Raw genomic sequence first — 22,074 nt, forward strand, 5'->3', positions numbered from 1 at the left:
TCAAGGGCTTTAGACTTCATTCAGAAGACTTGGGGTGTTTTGTGGGGTTGCCATGAAGTGATTTTAGGAAAAAATGGACTTGATTAGATTCATGTTTTAGAAAGACCATTCAAACAATAGCTTGAAGGATAGAGTAGAATAAAAGACTAGTGTCTAGGAAACAATGCTTTTGCAAGTAACTACTCTTAAAAATATGAAGACATGAACTAATGCAAAGAATTGGTTTTACAGTTTTTGATTTGAGCAGTTGGGTGAATCATATTGTCTTTCATGAGAAATGGCTTGCAGAAAAGAGCTGTTCTAAGAGAGAAGAATAGAGGATGGGTGTGTGTGGAGGAGGGATGAGAGGAGTTATTTTAGATATGTTGAATTTGAAGTGCCTGAGGAATATCCCAGCACAGGCGTTGAGATGTTTCAGATATACAGGTCAGGAGAGTTGCCCATCCTCTGAGAACCTACTCAAAATGCTTCCTTTGACTCCCATCTTTCCCTACTCATTATTTCCTAAAAAAACAAACGAAAAAAAAAACTTTTCTACTTCTGAATTTTCCAGATCTTTCCTTCTGACATGGTATTTTACTTTTCTCATACGGTATTTCACTTTTTGCATAATTTTATTTACTGTTGCTATTATTTTTCAGTTCTATTACTGGGTGGGCCAAAAGGTTCTTTCGTTTTTTCCATAAGATGGCTGTAGTAGCACTTAGTTGTCTTTGACTTCATTCAAAACAATTCTGTTAGATTGTATGTGACAGCTGTCATATCAGCATGCATTTAAAAAAAAGACATCAAAATTGGTGAATTTTTGTGCAGCCATTTTAATATTGAAGGTGGAAGAAAAAAAGCAACATTTTCAGTATATTATGCTTTATTATTTCAAGAAAGGTAAAATGCAACTGAAATGCAAAAAAAGATTTGTGCAGTGTATGGAGAAGGTGCTGTGACTGATCAAATGTGTCAAAAGTGGTTTGCAAAGTTTCATGCTGGAGGTTTCTCGCTGGACGATGCTCCACAGTCAGGTAGGACAGTTGAAGTTGATAGTGATCAAATTGAAACAATAATTGAGAACAATCAATGTTATGTCACACAGGAGATGGCCAACATACTCAAAATATCCAAATCAAGCGTTGAAAATCTTTTGCGCCAGCTTGGTTGTGTGAATCGCTTTGATGTTTGGGTTCCACATAAGTTAAGTGAAAAAACCTTCTTGACCATATTTCTGCACGTGATTCTTTACTGAAATGTAATGAAAGCGTTCCGTTTTTAAAACAATTTGTGACGGGTGATGAAAAGTGGATACAATACTGTGGAATGGAAGAGATCGTGGTGCAAGCAAAATGAACCACCACCAACCACACCAAAGGCTGGTCTTCATCCAAAGATGGGGTTGTGGTGTATATGGATTAGAAGGGAGTCCTCTATTATGAGCTCCTTCCAGAAAACCAAACGATTAATTCCAACAAGTACTGCTCCCAATTAGACCAACTGAGAGTGGCACTCGACGAAAAGCTTCCAGAATGAGTCGACAGAAAACACATAATCTTCCATTAGGATAACGTAAGACCACATGTTTCTTTGATGACCAGGCAAAAACTGTTACAGCTTGGCTGGGAAGTTCTGACTCATCTGCCGTATTCACCAGACATTGCACCTTCGGATTTCCATTTATTTTGGTCTTTACAAAATTCTCTTAATGGAAAAAATTTCAATTCCCTGGAAGACTCTAAAAGGCACCTGGAACAGTTCTTTGCTCAAAAAGATAAAAAGTTTTGGGAAGATGGAATTATGAAGTTGCCTGAAAAATGGCAGAAGATAGTGGAACAAAAGGGTGAATACGTTGTTCAGTAAAGTTCTTGGTGAAAATGAAAAATGTGTCTTTTATTTTTACTTAAAAAACTGAAGGCACATTTTGGCCCACCCAATAGTTTGTAAGCTTGAGAGCACAGAATATGTCATATATACATCTTTGGCTTAAATGGCATGCTAAAAGTGACGGTAGCATCATGGCAGCATAAGTTGTTCCTTTTTTCTCTCCACTTTGATTTAAAACTAATCAGACATCCATAACCAGAAAAAAAAGAAAGAAAGAAAGGAAGAAAGAAAGAAAGAGAAAGAGAGAAAAAAGCACCTCTGTACAGCATACGAGGACACCTGGGATATCCATCCATTTGTGCACCTGAAAGTGGATGGATTAGATGGCAGAGGAGGCAGCAGAGCAAGGGAAGTGGTGTCAGATATGGTGGCAGCAGAAGAGTGATGGCAGAGAAGGCAGAGGCCAGCCTGTCAGTGAGGTGGCACAACCTTTCTGGAAGAGGAGGTGGAGGATGAAGGCGGTGAGTGAGGGTCTGCCCAGCCACACGTGTTGCAACTCGAGGGACAAGTTGCTCTCTCTGAGGACACTCAGTGACTGAGGGAGATGAAGGACAGAGAAGTAGGCAGACCACAAGAACTAAAGGAAGTCATCTTCTGTCTGCCCCAGGAGGCAACAGGACTGCCTATGGACATCTGGGACACCCCCGCCCCTCACCCCCACCCCAATTAAGAACCTTTCTACCAAGCTGTAGACACACTCAAAGTCCCAAGTAGTAAGTACACACCTCTCCAGCCTTTGCCACTACCTTTGCTTTATTTTTGTGTGTGTGCTCCCAACCTTAGGGGCAAGTCAGCTCCAGGAAGAGGAACACAAAACCTGTATTTGTAGCGCCACCTTCTGGAAAACAAAAGGAAGACTCCTAATTATCAATCTGTAGAATTGTTAGAATCAAAGTAAATTAAGCCTTACCAAATAAGAAAGGCATTTGCTACTTCAAATACAGCCAAAAAAAAAAAAAAAAAAAAAAGCAGCAACAGAGGTACTTTTCATCAGACACCATGAACAGTCGTGGTAATATGGTAGTACAAAAAGAAAATGACAATTTTCCAGCAGTCAAACCCAAAGACATGGAATATTGCAATCTAAATAATAAAGAATATAAAACAGGTGTTGTGAGGGAATTCAGTGAGCTGCAAGAAAACTCAGAAAGGCAATACAATAGACAATAACACTAAAAATGTAAGAGCATTTAATACTCCACTATTAGTAATGGATAGATTGTCCAGACAGAAAATCAACAAGGCAACATTGGAATTGAACAACACTTTATAAGGAAAGAATTTATGAGACATATACAGAACATTCCATCCAACAGCAGTAGAATGCACATTCTTCTCAAGTACACATAGAACATTCTCCAGAACAGATTGTATGATAGGCCACAAAAAAAGATCTTAGCAAATTTAAAAGATTGAAATCATATCATGTATTTTCCCTGACAACAATCGTGTGAAGCTAGAAATCAATAAGGGAAAAGTGAGAAGGTCTACAAAAATGTGAAAACAACACATTTCTAGACAACCATTGGATTAAAAGAGAAATCAAAGGGAAATAAAAAGTTGTCTCAACAAATGAAAATGAAAATAAAACATATCAAGTATTGCAGGATGCAGCAAAAGCAGTTCTGAGAGGAAAGTTTACAGCAATAAATATATTTATTAAGAAATTGCATCTCAAATGAACAACATAACTTTACTCCTCAAGGAACTAGAAGAAGAACAAATTAAGCTCAAAGTTAGCAGAAAGAAGGAAATAACAAGGATCAGAATGGAAATAAATGAAATAGAGACCACAAAAGCATAGGAAGGATCAACAAAACTAAGAGCTGGTTCTTCGAAAAGATAAGCAAAATTGAAAAACCTTTGGCTAGCCTAAGACAAAAAGACGACTCAAATAAATAAAATTAGAAATGAAAGAGGAGATACCACAACTGATGCTACAGAACTACATAGAATCAAGAGACTACTGTTGAACAATTCTATGCCAAAAAATTACATAACGTAGAAGAAATGGATACATTTCTAGAAGCTAACAACTTGCCAAGATTAAATCAGAAAAAAATAGCAAATATGAACAGACAATGACAAGTAAAGAGATTGAATTGGTAATTTTAAAACTTCTAACACAGAAAATTCCAGGACCAGATGGTCTCACTTGAGAATTCTACCTAACATTTAAAGAAGTATGAACACCAGTCCTCCTCAAATTTTTCCAAACTGTTGAGGAACACTTCCAAACTCATTCCACAAAGCCCAGCATTATTTTGATACCAAGACTATATAAGGATACAAGAAAGGAAAACTGTAGACCAATATCCCTCATGACTATAGATGGAAAAATTCTCAACAAAATATTAGTAAACTGAATTCAAGAACACATTGAAAGGATTAGACACTATGTCCAAGTGGGATTTATCCCTGGGATGCAAGGACTATATTGAAAAGATGCTCAACGTGACTAATCATAAGGGAAATGCAAACAAAAACCACCATGAGATATCATCTCCCATCTGTTAAAATGGCTGTCATCAAGAAGACAAGAGACAACAGGTTCTGTCAAGGATGTAGTGAAAAGAGAACCTCTGTATGTTGTTGGTGGGAATGTAACTTGGTCCAACCAGTATGGCAAACAATGTGAAGATTCCTCAAAAAATTAAAAATAGATCTACCATATGATCCAGCTATTCCACTTTTGGGTATATACCCAAAAGAAATGACTACAGGATTTTGACAAGATATATGCACTCCACATTTACTGCAGCATTATTTATGATAGCCAAGATTTGGAAACAACCCAAATGCCCATAAATGGATGAATGGGTAAAAAAGATGTGGTACATATGCACAATGGAATATTATTCAGCCGTAAGAAAGGAAGATATCTTCCCATTTGTGACAACATGGATGGACCTTGAGTACATTATGCTAAGTGAGGTAAGTCAGACAGAAAGACAAGTGCTATATTAGATCATTTATATGTGGAATCTGAAAAAATTAAACCCATAAAAAACAGAGTAAATGGTGGTTACCAGAGGAGGGGGGTGGCTAAGAATGATGGTGTTTAAGGGTACAATGTGTCATGAGTAGTAAATAAGCCATAGAGATCTAATTCATATAATATAGACAATAATATTGTATTATAATTATATGATAAATATCACTATATTGTCAATCATATTACAATATGTAAATGTATCTATGTAATAAGCTGTATACCTTAAGCTTAACAAAATGTTACGTGTCAGATTTATTCAATAATAATTAAATGCCATACTAACACATAGTTTACATATAATAAATCTTTTTGAATTAATGAATAAGATGTTGACAGACTGGTATTTTTTTCTTCCTGCAATCTACATAGATGCCCATCATTCTGTAAAAATGTAGTAATTATCATTATCATTTATTGAAAACATATTACTTACCAGTCTTCCAGTTTCTTTGTGATATGCCAACAAACATACCCATGATACACTGTTGTTGAAATTTTACAGAAGAAACTGAATTTTGGATTAAAAAACTTGCTTAAGGTAACCCAACCAGTAAGTGACACAGTTAGAATTTGAGCTAAGGTCTTTCCGCAAAGCAAAAGTGCTGGCCACTATCCTAATATTTTAACTAGGTTAGGCCATAGTTCATGTTATATTAAATGGTCAAATTCCTTAGGGTTTAATGCCTAGATAAGTCTAATATTTCCCTTAAACTTGAAAACGTGTTTCTATTTTTCTAAGGGATTGTGTTTATTCATTACAAATTTAAAAAAATTAATTACGAAGTATTACACAGCTCTTATAAAATAATTTGCCAAATTCAGAAGTTAATAAAATAAATTTCTCCTTTCAAATTTTATTTCCTAAAGGCAACCACTTTTAATAACCTTATTTGTACTAAGCAAGACTTTTTCTGTGCCTATATTCACATACTCATGTAGTTAAAATTGTTTTTTATAAATATGGGATCATGTTGTATTGTACTGCATCTTCCTTTTTTTTCCCATTACAACATGTTTTGTCTATGTGAAGACATTGATCCACTTAATTTTTTGTAAGGACAAAATAGTTTTCCATTTTATGGATGTACTGTAGTCCATCTCTTGCTTATTTAGGTTGTTTCTGTTACTTTAATAGTACAATGATACATCATTAAAAAATTCCTGACTCATCTTGAGTGTCTTTTGGTGCTTTTTTAAAACAACATTTTATAAAAGATCTTTTATTAAAGACACTTCAATGCCATTTGTTAGTTTCTTCAGTATTTCACATGTTTTTCAATGTACATTGTACCAAAATTCCATAAATAAATGTATTGAATACATAATGGTAATACTTCCTCTTTCACATTGCCTTGCAGAAGCAGCAAATTCACATATTTTGTGGAAGTAACATCTATCAGTTAACTGTTCAGAACGAAATTCTAAATGTGCTTACCTTTTTTGGAACAGTGATGACATTTGACAGTAAAATTTAACATTGGTAACCATTCATCAATCCCTAACTTCAGCTTCTTGAGAAAAGGGGCTTGTTTTCTGAAATTTTAAGGACCTTGTTTGTTTCAATGTAATTTTTCCTGAAATACACATCGGCACTCACAAGATGGTTTGCTATAGATCTCAAAAGTGCAAATATACCCAGAACCCAGGTCAGAGGCTTTTAGAAGTGTAAATTGCTTGTATTTTCTTTTCTGTAAATTGCCTGTGTTTTGCTGCTTTTCTACTGGGTTGTTTAATTTTTTCAAAGTTTCTTTTCTTTCCCTCAAATATAGTGACCACAGCACAAAATCTTTGGTTTTCCCATTTATGGCATTCCTAGTTTATGACGACATGACAGATCTTAGAAATTTACTGCACGTCTGTCCTGAAATTTGCGTTTTATCATTCCCATTATAGTTTTACTACCATGTGTATGTGTATGCACTTCTAATGAACATTCCTGAAGTTGTGTGACTTTTGACACTCCTATAAATGAAGGTTTTCTGTATGTGTTCAAAGACCAAATTGTTTCCTTCTGGCCATATACACGAGTGCCTATTGTACTGCATTCTCACAATACTCGGTATAGTGAGAAATTTTCGTTTTTTGCTATAGATGTTGATGTTTTTCCACATCTTCATCTTTATTTATTGTTATTAGGAGATTGGTACTATTTTATGCCACACAATTTCAATATTATATTTGGAAATGGCTTACGTGCATTTTTCCTCTTCCCCTTTTTTCCTTGCTTTTTCTTCCCTTTTACTTCCCTCCCTTCTATTCTCATCCTTCCTCTTCCCTTTCTGGGGAAGTGATGGTTAGGAATGCAGCCTTGAGAGCTAGACTACCTAGAATCAAATCTCCGCTCTGACACCCACCAATGTGTGACCTTGGGCATATAGCTACACTTCCCTCTGCCTCAGTATCTTCTGCTGTCAAATGGGCATATTTATTTACTTCATCGAGATGTGAAAGGATTATATGTGAGTTAACTCAGTGGTATGTAAATGCTAGGAACAGTGCTAGCACATAATGTATTAATTTGTTTAAGATTATTATTCTTTTTATTATTTATTCTTTTTATTATTATTATTATTCTTTTCTCTGCTTCTTTCAACAGGTTCATTCAGAGATCTGCCTATTACCCATAATCACCCCAGGACTCAAGTTACTAGGAGCATGGGGGTTCCTGTTGGGTTCTCAACAACTCTGTCATCCTAAAATGGGGAGAGATGTCCATGCAGTGAAAGGTGTAGTGAGGGAGCTTGCAAATGGCATTCTTCACAGAGATTAAATGTGGCAGGTGACATGCAGTCCCCCAGAGGAAGCAGCTCTGGGAGGACAAAGGTTGAGTGTTAGGCATAACATCCATTATCTCTCTGGACCCACTGAGAGAGTCATGTGGGACAAAATAGACAAGATGACTGCCTTTTGCACCTTAAAGTTTAGTGGAAAGACCCTCATTAAACAATTACATATGATTGTGTTAAATGTTATGAAGAGCTATGAGCGTGTGTAATGGAAAGGCCTCATGGATTCTGGGGATTCAAGGAAGGCTCCATGGAGGAAAGGACTTTAAGCTGTTGTCTCTCCCACGTGCAGTCTAATAATTTGAGCCAAGAATACAGTTTATACATGTTTCTGCTATTATTTTGTACCTGAAGGGCAAACATACAGCAATAATGAAACTTTCTTTTCTTCTAATTGTCTAGTGTGTCCTCACACAGTTATTTCCAGCTAATTTTATTGCATCATACGATAATCTTATCATGGTGCCTTCCATTATCTGGTAAAGTGAGTGACTGTTCTCTTGTGTAGTTTTTACAGTTTGTTCTTCACTTCTGCTACCCTTTATGCAACCTTACTGATCTGTGCTATTTCACACCACTACTCTTTTTCACATCTCGGTCACTGACTTGATGCATAATTTTTGTTCCTCTCTCTGCTTTTGTAGGTCCTTTTCAGTCAGGCTTTCTAGATAACTCTTTTTCCTGCTTATCTAGTAGATAATCTGTCTATTTGCTTCTTTAACTATTTGTCACTGACAGTTTAATTGCTAATCCTGTTTGCTTTCTCAGCCAACCTCATAATACTGTTTGAAATATTTTTCCCATTCTATTTTTGTTCTAATTATATAAATTTAATGAAATCTATATATTTAACGTACAATGAAAACAAAAAAATAGCCTAAGAAAACACAATTCTTGAGAGAATTTTTTAAAAAGTAAAAATTAAGTGACTAGCAATTCTTTATTCATTCAGCAAACATAAAGTGCTAAGTGCCAGCCAGCCTTCTAGGAGAGAAATTACTCTGCGGTCTACAGTAATTGCCCTAAGCAACATGACTTTATCAGACGGGGATATGGACAGGGAGAATTGTAATGACTGAAAAAATTAAGATGGAGATCTGTCCTGACTAAACCTTTTCTTCCTATAAGTCAGAAAATCTAAAGACTGAATTTCTTATCTCTTTATAAGGCCTATGGCCCTGGCCCCTGCCTCCTTTAACTGAAATACATGTTCTAAGAACTCTATCTAGAACAGGTAAAATGATGGATGCATTTTACTTAGAGGCAATTCATTTAACTGGTATAGTAAGTGAAATATGCAACGATTTTAATCTTTCATAATATGTGTAGTGGCATTTAAACAGTAAATTCAAATAATTATGTTTTTAAAATAATGACATAATAGCACGTTGCTTTTTAAATTTCCTTATAAAAACCACTGGTGAATTAATTAGTTGCAAATAGGTGATTATAAAATTAAAAAAAAGTAAAGCTGTTGAAAGCACATGGCCTCTTAGAGAAAGGTTAATTTTTGAAACATAACTTATAATTTCTGGAATAGTTTCTTTAGTATTTTAATTTTATTTAAAATGACATTTGAATTATAATTATCATTTTCAAAGAAATTAAAAATTAAGTTTAACAGGTTGATCTGCTTTAGAATTATATTAGTCACTAATGAAATGCTTTAAAAAATTTCTTTTTAGCGTTGTGGATGTATTTCGAAAAAAGGAGAATGATGCAGCAGTTAAAATCCAGAGCTGGTTTCGAGGATGTCAAGTTCGAGCATATATCAGGTATATTGATTTTGTCATGGAACCTCAGATATATCATAAAAATATACTCCTTAGAAAATGTAATTTATTCATGTGGTTCTTATTGCAAATAATTTTTTATTTTACTTGTAATGAAGTTAATAAATTATATGATGTCCTTTAAAGACATAACTCTTTTTGGTCATATTTTCTCACATATAAAGAAACTAAATGATGTTGACCATATCGCTTTTAAAAATTCTCAATGTCATAAATATACTTGATCAGATTATTTTCTTCAAGTTCCATAGGATGTGAAAAATTATTGGACTTGTATTTTTATAGCAATGAACTTATTGACTGGTAAGAAAGAAAAACAAAACAAAACAAAAAGAAGCTATTCCAGTCCTCTCCAACGTGTCGGTAAATAAAGGCAAATGACACCAAAATGATGTCATTCTGATTACAGAGACTGTAGTTGATCCCTATCTTAACTGTTTCCACTTTTTCTTCAGTGCTCAAATTTCCCTCAGTTTCTCATCAATTCTGAAAATATTGCCCTGGAAGAATATGACTAATCCATAATTAACTCAGATGGTCAGCTAGGGGTTATACTGTATAATTCCTTATATTTACTAGTAGGAGCCAGACATGCAAATAAAAGTATGAAGATGATGGTTCTCATTTGGCCACTATACCAAATAGGAACATGGGAGCAGAGAGTATTTTTTAATTCAGCAGACTAAAATGACTTTAGCTAAGATAGACTGAGTAATATAAGAATGAAAAAGGGAAGTGTTTCTTGACCTCACAAATTATTTCAAAGTACTTATAGCGATTCATATCAATAGTGCCTGGCTTATTTCTTAACATGTCACTATGACCTGTTTTACATAGTCTTTTAAAAAATATATTTCAATATTTCATTGCATTCTTCTTTCTTTTTAATTTTCTCTTGACTTATTTATTTTTATTGAAGTAATTTACAATATTAGTTTCATATTAATAGCGATTCAAAATTTTTATAGATTATATTACATTTATAGTTACAAAACATTGGCTATATTCCCTGTGCTGTACAATATATCCTTTTAGCTTATTTATTTTTTACAGAGTAGTATCTCTTAATACCCTACCTCTATCTATTCCCTCCCTCTTCCATCACCCCACTGGTAACTACTAGTTCATTCTCTATATCTGCGCGTCTGTTTCTTTTTTGTTATATTCACTAGTTTGTTTTATTTTTTAGATTCCACATATAAATGATAACATATAGTATGTGGCTTTCTCTGACTAATTTCCCTAGGCATAATACCCTGTGTTGTTGAAAATGGCAAAATTTCATTCTTTTTTGTAGCTGAGCAGTATTCCATTGTGTGTGTGTGTGTGTGTGTGTGTGTGTGTGTGTGTGTGTGTATATATATATAAAAATATCTTCTTTATCCATTCATCTGTTGATGGACATATAGGCTGCTTCCATATCTTGGTAATTATAAAGAATGCTGCTATTGGATATTGGGGTACATGTATCTTTTCAAATTAATGTTTTTGTTTTATTTGGATATATATACCCAGGAATGGATTGCTGGATCATATAGTAGTTTTTAGTTTTTTTAGTTAGGTCATATTTTTAGGGTTTTTGGGAACCTTCATACTGTCTTTAAAAGTACATGTAAACTCAGCTTTGAATTTGATTTCTTGAATTGTGAAAAGGAATATTCTAAGCAAAAATTGAAGATATATCATTGTTTCAATGAAAGCATACTAATAAGCATATTTTTCACCCAGGTACTTACACAGAGTAGCAACAATTATTCAGAAACAATGGAGAGGTTACTTAGGCAGACAACATTATCAACTAATTGTGAAGGTAAATATAAAATTTATATATGTTGGCACTTGAATTATTAAATTTGTTGTAACTAATTCACTTTAGTCACATTTACATGTAGTTTTGAAGTTATTGATAATAGTTATGTGAGAACAAAATTGGGTTTAATTTTTAGAATGAGAATTCTCAGAAGCCTTTGCTGATTTTTCCATGGAGAATTGATGACTCATTTCTTTATACCCAAACTATACTAGATATTTTATTTTTGTTAAAGTACCGTTCACAGCATATGCATTTATTTGTATGTATTATTTGTTGAAGAGTCTCTATTTTCTAGACAGTGAGCTCTTTCAGAGTAATCACTGTAGCTTGTTCATCTTTGGTCCACCAACATTTAGACCAATCCCTGGCCCATTGCACTGTCAATAAACATTGGTTGAAGTGCCCCAAATTAATTCTACAAAATAAAAATGTAAGATAATTTCTCTCTGTGCTACTTACCATTTCCTATAATTGACTCTTGGGATTTTTGAAGATTGCCCTAATAAATATAGCATAACACAATCATCTATATCCACTGATAGACTTGCAGAAGTATGAGATAACATGCCAACTTATACTTCAGTTTAATGATTTCAGAAATTAAGAAAAAAATAATTTTTTGTTACAAAATGAGGTTTATAATCATTTGCCTACTTCACAAGTTTTCTGATTTGTTACTATTTTCTACTATAATACTTTAAATTTGTTCTTAATTTATTCTTTATTAGAGGCATCTAAGTGAAATTAAAAGACATAGAGAGGGAAAAGAAAAAAAATAAGTAGACAACTAAATGATAAGAGTTCACCTTTGGCAAGAAAAGTTTAAAACATGTTAATAAAATACAGGGACTGCTTGGAGTAAGAGCCTAATACTTTAGATTTAATGAAATAAATAAAGTATTTTTTAAAAAATGCTGGCCCAAACTTTTTACAAGTATTGGATCTTACAGTTAGGTTTAAAATCACTGTGATGCTCTTATAAAGCAGATTTGATGTCCCTACAGGGGAACCCATTTTAGTGATAACTTCTCTAAATAACATGATTCTCTCAAATTAAGCTCGTATTTTAATACTATACGTTCCCTCTTAATTAATATGTCACTTAAGATTTTAAAAATCCACGAAAACCAAAGAAAAGTTTATTCTTTTAATTTAACTGGCTGAGTAGCCCACTTACATGTCTGCAACAAACTTAAAGTATCTTTCATTAATTTTGTTAATTGTTAGCATGGGTTTTCTTGTCTAGAACACAAATCTCTTACATCATTGACATTTCAGACTACTTCAAAAGTAATTTTTAAGTTTTGAAATAATTTCAGATTTACAGAAAAGTTGCAAAAATAGTACAAAGAATTCCCCTATATTCTTTACGCAGATTTCTTCACTAAAGTGAACAAATTTACTTTATCATTTTCTTTTACCCCTCTATACATATTTTTGGTCTTTTTTCTATGGTTATTTTTAATTATTTGAGACAAAGTTGCAGAAGTGGTGCCTCTTTCCTCTCAATTCATCAGTGGATATTTTCTACATAACCATATTAAAATGATCAGAATCAGGAAACTGACATCTGTACAATACTATTATCTAATCTTTAGACGCTATTCACGTTTCACTGATTTTCCCAATAATGTCATTTATAGCAAAAACATCTTTTCCAGGGTAAAAACCAGGATTTCACTTTGTACCTAGCTGTTGTTTTTCTTTAGTCACCTTTAATATGTTTGGTCTGTCTTTGCTTTTCATGACCTTGATATTTTTGAAGAATATAGACTATTTTCCAGATTATTCCTCAGTTTTGGTTTGGTTGTGTTTCTTCATTGTTAGATTGAGGTTATGCCTTTTTTCTAGAAATACATCTCAATACATCATGTTAGGAACCATATACTGTCAGTTTGTTGCATGGCAGTTAACGCTAAATTTGGTAATTTAACACACTTACACTGTAGACTTGCTATTTTTATCTTGTGAGGCAATGTTTTAAGACTGGGTATATACCTTCTTCCTCATCAAAAATTTTTACCCTAGGTTTAGCGTCTAATGATGGATCTTACCAGAATCAATTATTATCATATTTGTCAAATAGTGATTTTCTAATTTTGTCATTTCTTCTGTTTATACTTGTTAGCACTTTAGCATAAGAAAGAACCTTTTTTCCTCTTCCTTCCTTTCTTTCCTCCTTCCTTTCTCTTTCTTTCTTTCTTCCTTCCTTCCTTTCTTTCTTTCTTTCTTTCTTTCTTTCTTTCTTTCTTTCATCAGTTTTAACTCATGAATTCCTATTTTATTTAATGGGTTATAATAAATTATCACTAATTGATTTGGTGCTAAAATTTTCCTAGATTTGGCCAGTAGGAGCTCCTTCAAGTCAGTTTTTAATAGAATCAGATTACTTAAACAGGATGATCAAAAATTAAGCTGTTTTCTATGGAGTAATGAGCATTTTTAGCCCTATTGTTTATTATTATTCATTAGTGGTTGGAGATCTATATCTTTGTGTAGACAAGACAGGAGAGTATACTTATGTATATGTCATTCCATGAACATTATGACTTAACTTTCATTGCTGCTATTTCTGCTCACAGCCACCATTCAGATGGTTATGAATTGACACCTCCTTTTAATCAAACATATTAAAGTGTATACATTTCAGTGGCTATTGTCAAAATATTCAACTTTGGAATCTATATTTGTTCTAATGGTGTTGGAGTTGCTGAAAAAATATCTTTAAAAGTTCAAGTAATGAGCCACCCAAGAAAATTGTTTGTTACTTCAGTGTCTCAACGAGGTTTGATCAAAAAGAGTATTGCTCAGCATCATTGCCAAGTTATTCTCCAGATTTGCATCTAATTATCTTTGCGCTCTTGAAAAGAATTAAAAATGGAGATTTTCCTCAGTTAGATTGGTTCTTGATGGTTTTTAAATCTATTAATCTGTAAGGTATTTCAGAACAGGTCTGTTTTATTTATCTGTTTTTGCCATTGAATGCACATAAGGATTCAATAAATAACATAATCTGATCTCAGTACATAATTATTGAATGAGATTAAAATAGCTGACATTTACTGGTTGACTAGTGAAAGTGAAATATTGTACTAAGCATTTTGTATACTTAATGTATATACCAACTAAAGTCTTATACCAGTCCTGTGAATGCTATCACCATTTAATAGATGACGAATTTTAGGCTCAGAGATAGTTATTTCCCCAAGGATACACTGTTAGTGATAAGTGGAGAAAAGTTCAAACCCAGTTTGGTTTGATTCCAAAACCCTTATATATAGGTTTGGTAGGCAGTTCAATCTCAGTCATTATTGGAGATTTCCCTTCTCTGGTTTATACAGAAGTCCTGTGAGACTTAAGTAGTGCCAACATAGCAGAGATTCTTACTTTTGTCGGGTCTTCATTCGTAAGATGTCTATTGTCCGAGCTCATGTGTGTGTTTGATCCTTCAGGATTCATCCTTGGAGGATTCCATGGCTACTGGGCCACATAAAGGGAAAGGGAATTTTTGCCAAAGCTGATATCTTCCCTAGTGCTTAGAATCCTGTCTCTTCCACAGCTGCCACCAAGTTTATCCCTAGAGTTTTAGCCACCTCCCAGGAGCAATAAGAATGCCCAGTGTCGTATTTTCTTATTACAAAACCTAACGCCCTGCTCTTTCCCAGGCATGTGGAATATTTACTCCGTTTTTTTCTCTTTTTCTGCTTACACCTCTCCTCTTATCATCCCCACACACCCTCAGTGTAATTTCTCAGAGCTCAGATTTTAGGGCTGAGAACACATAGTCCTATAGTAATTATTTAAACCACCATTTCCAAATTTATTCTGCATAAATTTTTGTTTTTGCCTAACAGCTGTATATGAATACAATAATAATAATAATGCCATATAGTATATATTAGGCTACAAAATGAATGGTATAGTTAGCAATTTTAAAACTTTAGTAACAGTTGCTGTTACTAAAATTTAGCAAAATTTTTAGCCCTGTATGTAAAATAAGTACAAACAGCGCAGCTATTTTGGAATCAGAAGAAACAGAACTGCTTGGTCTCTTTCCCTGTGGCCTCTGTTGTCATCTGAGCCACCAGAGCATAATCTGAAAGCCACTGATTTTAATTTGCTTGTCTGGGGAAGGATCACCAAAAACTGATGTTATTAACTGCCTGGGGGGAAGAGAACTTGAGGAATAAGCGTAGGAAGTAGGCTTTTTACTGTAAACTCTTTGGTAGCTTTTGAATTTTAAACACTGTGAATATATTATCTATTAAATAAATTAATTAAAAAGGAAAGTCAATTTAAAAGGCACTACCCCCACCAAACACACACAGGCAAGTAATAAGCGCTCAGGTGAGAAGTTAATGTTACCTCCAAAAGTCTAAGAGGTGAGACTTGCACTGAACCTCGGGGCATCAGTAGACTATAGCCTGGGGAGAGGGAAGGCCATTTCGGTTAGGAACAGCGTGAATGAAGGTCTGAAACTGGGAATGAGCGTGGTGTAACAGGAAATGGTGAGGATGTTGATCTAGATGGCTCAGAGTATTTGAGGCGCAGCGGCAGGTTGGTAAGGAGCTGAATGTGACTTTAATAAAATAACTTCCTACATTTTTAAAGGACTTTCATTTTTTTTTTTTTCTCGCGGTACGCGGGCCTCTCACTGTTGTGGCCTCTCCCGTTGCGGAGCACAGGCTCCGGACGCGCAGGCTCAGCGGCCATGGCTCACGTGCCCAGCCGCTTCGTGGCATGTGGGATCTTCCCGGACCGGGGCACAAACCCGTGTCCCCTGCATCGGCAGACGGACTCTCAACCACTGCACCACCAGGGAAGCCCTAAAGGACTTTCTTGTTTAAACACATGTTTTACATTCATTGTTTCATATTTTCCGGTAACAGTCTGTCAAGTCGAACGTGCAGGTGTTGTATCTTCATTTTATAGGCGGAGACATGGAGGCTCAGGGTGATTAGATGATGGGCCTCAGTTCCTGATCCCTGCAGATCCATATGCTAAGTACCTACTAAAAGTCTTCTCTGGAGGTCCCTGAGATAGCCCCAATCTGTTCCTCCTTCTCTATTCCTTTATTCAGGTAAATGATACAACCATTCAGCTGGAAACCCACAGTCATCCCTGACTCCCCACCACCTTCTTTTCCCCACCCGCTCTCTCTTATCAGTCATCAAATACTTTGCATTGTCCCTCAGAAAATCTCTTGACTCCAACCTAAACTTGATAGTTTCACTCCCATGCCCACTATCCTCACTGTAGCATACAGCACAAAATTCATACTCTTCAACATGACATGTCACGTTTTCATAGTCTCATGATTGCTTATCTAACCTCACTTCTTGCTAAACCTGTATAAACATACTCTGGACACGTTAAACCACTTTCCATGATATATCAAGATATGCCATGCCCTACAGGTTTTTTGCAAGTGCTCTTTACTCTGCCTGGAATGCCATTCTTCACTCTGACCTGCCCCCCATTGGTCTGAATCCCTATTCATCCTTCAAGACTTTACTTACGGATTAACCTTCCGGATCTCCTGAGGCTGAGTATAGAATGGTAGGAGACTGCAGGTATTAGGTGTGCCTTCCTCATGCTTTACTCCTGTAGGTGTTTGTGTCACTGTGACCCATTTGTTTATTTACATCTCTTATTTGGGAGCTCCTGAGATGCAATGACTATTCTATTTATTATATCTCAAACGATCACAGTAAATGTCACATAGAAAGCCTGTAGAATTTTTTGCTAACTGGATAAATTTATAACTCACCGGGATATAAGTTGGAAGACTTCGCTATGGTCAACCTAACTGGTAGATTGGTATCCACGTGTGCCAAAAATTCTTCCCTACCCGCCTCCTCATAAAATAATGATTCCTCCCCATCTCATTGATTTTGGGCTAAGCCATGTGTTGTGGGCCATAGCCACAGGGAAACTTAGCCCGCGTGCAATGTGAGTAAGAAATAAACTTTTTGTCTTATAAGCTAGTAAGGTAGCTGCATTTTTATCTCAGCAAAGCTGATTAATGGTTGTAATGACAACAAAAGCATGATGTTGATAAGAAACCATTCTGAATGGGACACTCAGTGACGCTTTTACAAAAAGATGTTGTGAGATTTTGAGTTTGTGATGATGTTAGGACACCTCCATGTGGTGGTGTCTTGTACGGCGATTTTGCTACCTCTCGGAAGAGTGTCTGGCACATTATAATTAGCACTGAACAAAAGCTTATTAAAGAGGACTTTTAGATGAAGAGTCAGAGCTAGAGATAGAGGTTTTAGAGCCATCATTATAAGATGGCAGGATTTTCTACCTGATGGAAAAGTATCTGAACAGTAGAGCAGAGGGCCAAGGATTGAGGCTTGTGGAATGCATTAGTAGGATTTAGGCAGAGGAAGGGAGTTATAGGTAGATAATAAACAGAAAAACAGAGACACAATATCACAGGAAGCAGAGGAGAAAACTGTTAGAAAACTTGGAGTTATCAACAGTCTCACTTGTGGCAAAGGTCAAACAAAGGGAACTGTGGAAAGTCAGAAGTCCTAGGATCTCTTTAGATAAGTTCTGTATTTTTAGACAGCCTCCCTCAAAATTCTACTATACCAGAATATTTCTCTCCAGCTTTTAAATAATTCTCACAGCAACACCAGTCAACTTATCCAGTCCTATAGTGTTATGCGTTCTCCACTATGGTGCCCCTCACTAACCCACGATAACAGAGCCATTCCGGTTTTCTTTTCTGATTTGATTCTTTTTTGCTTCCTGGATGACTATTGTTTTTGTTTATTTTAATTTTCAGTGTCCATTCAGGTCTTCCTGCTGACTTTAATGCTGTCGTATCTGGCAACATAACCCAAATTTGTCCGTCGTAGGGACCGAGGACTGTTGATTCACAACCTCAAAAACCTTTCCCTGTTAGTGAGGATGTGCTCTGATTCTTCTTTTTTATTAACAGTGGATTTCTAGTCACCTGGCGTGTGTGTTCAGTGCACGTGCATCCCAGACCTGCTGAATTCCTGCTATGATTTTACTGCAACCTGCGCTTCCCATTGGATACTCAAATGGTCCTACTGTTTTGGTCCCCTTCTTGTTTTCAACTGTATAATGTTCTATATAGCTTGTCCTCACCACTTTTTGCTTTATTTCATAAATGGTGACGTGAAAATAGTTATTTCTGTAGGCGATAGTACCAGAAAAATGTTCAAATATTTCATCTCCCTCTTTCGGAAAACTAACACTTTGAGTGTTACCTGAGTGAATTCATCAATATAACCTAATAGGACATCAATATAACCTAATAGTATGCATCTTGTTATCCTTTTCAGTTTCCCCATTATATAGTTTATATGATGTTTAATATCAAGTACACTATTTTTAGTCACCACACTCTGAGAGCAGCTACCCTGATATATGTGATTAATTCTATATGCATTATTGTGAAAATAGATATGTAACTGTAGTTCTAAACAGCTCAGTGTTATGTTTTTAAATTGAGATCATTTGGTGAATAACATATATATGACACCACATTAACAGAACTTGGTTAAAACTTTTTGTTAAAGTATATTAATAGCCTCTGGTAGAACTGATTAATTTATAAAGATAATATTCATTAAAAATAGATTATTCTTCAAATTATAAAAATAATTTAATTTATTGCTGAAAAGGCTCACAGTACTTATATACTGCTTATCATTTTACTGCTCTTCTCACAAAGTTTTCATATTTGATTAGTATTTGAAAGAGTAACAATGGAAAGAAATCCTATTAACCTTAAATGGAACAAAGGATATCATCTGCTATCAAATCCCATTTTGCGTTGTCATCATAAATACCAGCAGGTTTGTTTTTGAATGGATAGTAAAAATACATAAAATTTCAGTCATTATTTTTAAAACTGATGAGATTGTCATGGTTGCTTGTACGGACATTTTTATTTCTCTTCATTAGATAAATGAATGTTCCTTCTATAAGCCCAACTCTTTTTATAAATCTCTTTATAAGGCTTCCAATTCAGTTATATGTTAATGAGGCAACATTTATCACTCTTTAGTGTTAGAGCAGAAAACTGAAACATAATCTACTTTTTCCCCTCAGGATCTGGCTTTTTAAATAAATACCAAAGGCTGGATAACTTAAGACTCTGACTTTTCTAATATAAATTTAAAACTTTGCTAACATATTTTCATTATAATAATATGATTTAGATTTAGTTTACTTGCTTTTAAAGATTACATTAATAATAACGGTGAAAAATAATATAATTGGCTTTTAATTTTGTGTGTGTGTAGAAGACGGAAGGTTATTTTAACAATCAGCTGTTGATAACGACCAGATTGGTATCAGTTGCCAGCGAACAAGGCAAAGCATATGCACAAAATACTCGTGATTATTTGATAATAAATCATTTTAATGATCATACTCAAAATTATGAAATGAGGATGGCACTGATGTGGAAAATAACAAACGTGCAGGCTCCCCAGATCTGTTATCCATATGTGCCTGGCTTCTAGAGTTTCCAGAGTCATCACTTTAATGCAAATATTTCCTCTGTATTGCCCAGTCTAGCAAATAAAGCCAGTTGATCTGGTCAAGTTCATATAGATGTATTACTCAAATTTATTATAAATATGTATTACTTTAAATGTTCTGTTTTTTGAAAATGATTGACCGTTTGAAACTCAGGTTTTCTTGGTTTCCAACCTAAATGCTCAACAATAATGGAAAGATTAGTTAATTTATGATATGTTCATTAGCAAACTATCAATGTAGCCATTGTATATAAACATATGTGAAGAAGGAACTTGAAACTGAGAAGAAGGACATACCTGTACTAGATCTGTCTACTAGGTGGAAAAGCCTTTAATAGAAATTAAGCTATCAGGGATTTAAGGAGGAGAATTTGCAATCTGAGTTTAAGACTTAAGAGGAGAAACTAGTTCACAGGGTCTGGAACATGGCTATGGGAAGTGGATGTCATCGCGACTGGGAAAGGCAGGCAATAGTGAGAGCAGGTAATTGAGTGTGTTGTATATGTGAATTTGGAAAGCCTTAAGATACGGCAGGAGTTGTGGTGAAGAATAAGACCTTTAACTTGGTGCCAAAACGTTTAGAGCATATTATTGGAGTAGGTCAGGGGAGGCGAGGAGGGGAAAGGAGGAGAGTGTACCTAGAGACCTGAGGACGGGTGACAACACCAAAAAGGGAGAGAGAGTGATAAATGTGAAAAGCTTGAGAGTAAACAGTGAGGTTTTTTGTTCTTTGGGTTTTTGTCATGGTAGTTGTTGTTGCTTCTAAAGGAGTGCTTCCTACTGGTTTGAAATGGTTTGAAAGTATCCACTGGAGCTGAGAGAATGCCAGCAGCTTCTTCCAGTTGCTGGTGCTTAGAATGGGGGAGAAAAGGTGGTTTCTCCTATAAATGTTTGTGAGAACAGCAGGACACAGAGGATTTGGACAGCTAGAAAAGGATGATAAGACGTTTTAGGCAAGGCGAGTAGTAGGAGCACGGACATGAAGAAGAAAAGATAATAATTTGATCAGATTTAGGTTTAAAGGAGCAACATGGTGGGAGATGATCGGAGAACGAAATTGGGACCTGGTGCAGTGAGCTTTGAATATCACTTGACCTCTAAGAGAGTGGTTCTAACCTATCCCCACCCCTGCCCCTGCACTGTAATTCACCTGGTAGAAAAAACGGAAACTCACACACAAGACATGTTCCCATCGATATCACGGTTCAATCCCATTGGATAGCAGCCCTGTCCAAAAGGTCCACATGGATACTGACAACTGAGAAAATCGATTTTAAAAGGAATACAACTTCCAGAAAAAATTTCAGAAGCCTTTTGAAAATTGAGCTAGGTGACATGACAAGGGCCATATGGCCAACAAGTGGTTTATTTAGTGTTCAAATGCGATTTTCATCCCAGGAATTCTTCCTACTCTATCTGTTCTAAATGCAACATATCAATTCTGTTTATCTTTCTCTCCCTCTTTTCTTTCTCCCCCTCCCTCTCTTTTCCCCTTCCTTCATTTAGTCAACAAATAGTTGGGAAACATCTATAATTGAACATCATGTTTTCATTACATTGAAACTATCATCTTTTATGCTTGATTTTCACCCCAGATCTTTAGTCTTCCTCTTTAACATAGACTTGGTACCTTAATGATAAAATAGGAAATTAATATATGGTAAGGAAAATTTGGGGATTTTTCTCTGCTGATGAATTACTATCGTCTGTCATTCTTGGTATGTTATCAATATTTAGTAGCTGTGATATATTTGCTTATCCAACTCCATGGAATGGAAGAAAAAAGAAAACTTTTAGGACAGAATCCTGGAAAATAATATTAAGAACAAGGGTTTTAGTATGAATTATAATTTAACTACTCATGTAACCAAAAGAACAAATATTAGTATAACAAATAATCATCATTGCTCAGAATAGAAATATAGAGACAATATTTTACAAAATCTCAAAGTATCTAATGTGTCTCATAGATAGCTTATGGAAATGCATGATTCACATTCACAAATTATTTTTTAGTGGTTTTAAAAATTGTGGTAAAATATATATAGCACAAAATTGATCATTTTGACTATTTTTAACTGTACTGTTCAGTGACATTAAGTACATTGTTATGCGAGTATCACCACTAACAATCTCCAAAACTTTTCCATCATCTTAAAGGGAAACTCTGTACCCACTAAACACTAGCTCCTCCTTTTCCCCCAGTGCCTGGTAACTACTATTCTACTTTTTGTCTCTGTGAATTCGACTAATCCAGGTACCTCATATAAGTGGATCATACAAT

At 35.0% G+C, this 22,074-nt stretch overlaps 1 protein-coding gene across 4 annotated transcripts in view; it reads left to right on the top strand.

Annotated features, from left to right (window-relative positions):
* SPATA17 (spermatogenesis associated 17) overlaps positions 1-22,074 on the top strand; it is a 191,287-nt gene that overhangs the window by 15,831 nt on the left and 153,382 nt on the right. For 3 of the 4 annotated variants that reach the window (XM_073800394.1, XM_019920596.3, XM_073800405.1), the window contains exons 2-3: positions 9,339-9,428; positions 11,175-11,256. In XM_073800394.1, the coding sequence (XP_073656495.1) occupies positions 9,339-9,428; positions 11,175-11,256 (172 nt within the window). The remainder of the gene's footprint in view (positions 1-9,338; positions 9,429-11,174; positions 11,257-22,074) is intronic. The other variant, XM_033850757.2, reaches the window with a different exon arrangement.

The sequence above is a fragment of the Tursiops truncatus genome, chromosome 1, assembly GCF_011762595.2.
Source record: "Tursiops truncatus isolate mTurTru1 chromosome 1, mTurTru1.mat.Y, whole genome shotgun sequence".
In the NCBI taxonomy this organism is placed as follows: domain Eukaryota; kingdom Metazoa; phylum Chordata; class Mammalia; order Artiodactyla; family Delphinidae; genus Tursiops; species Tursiops truncatus.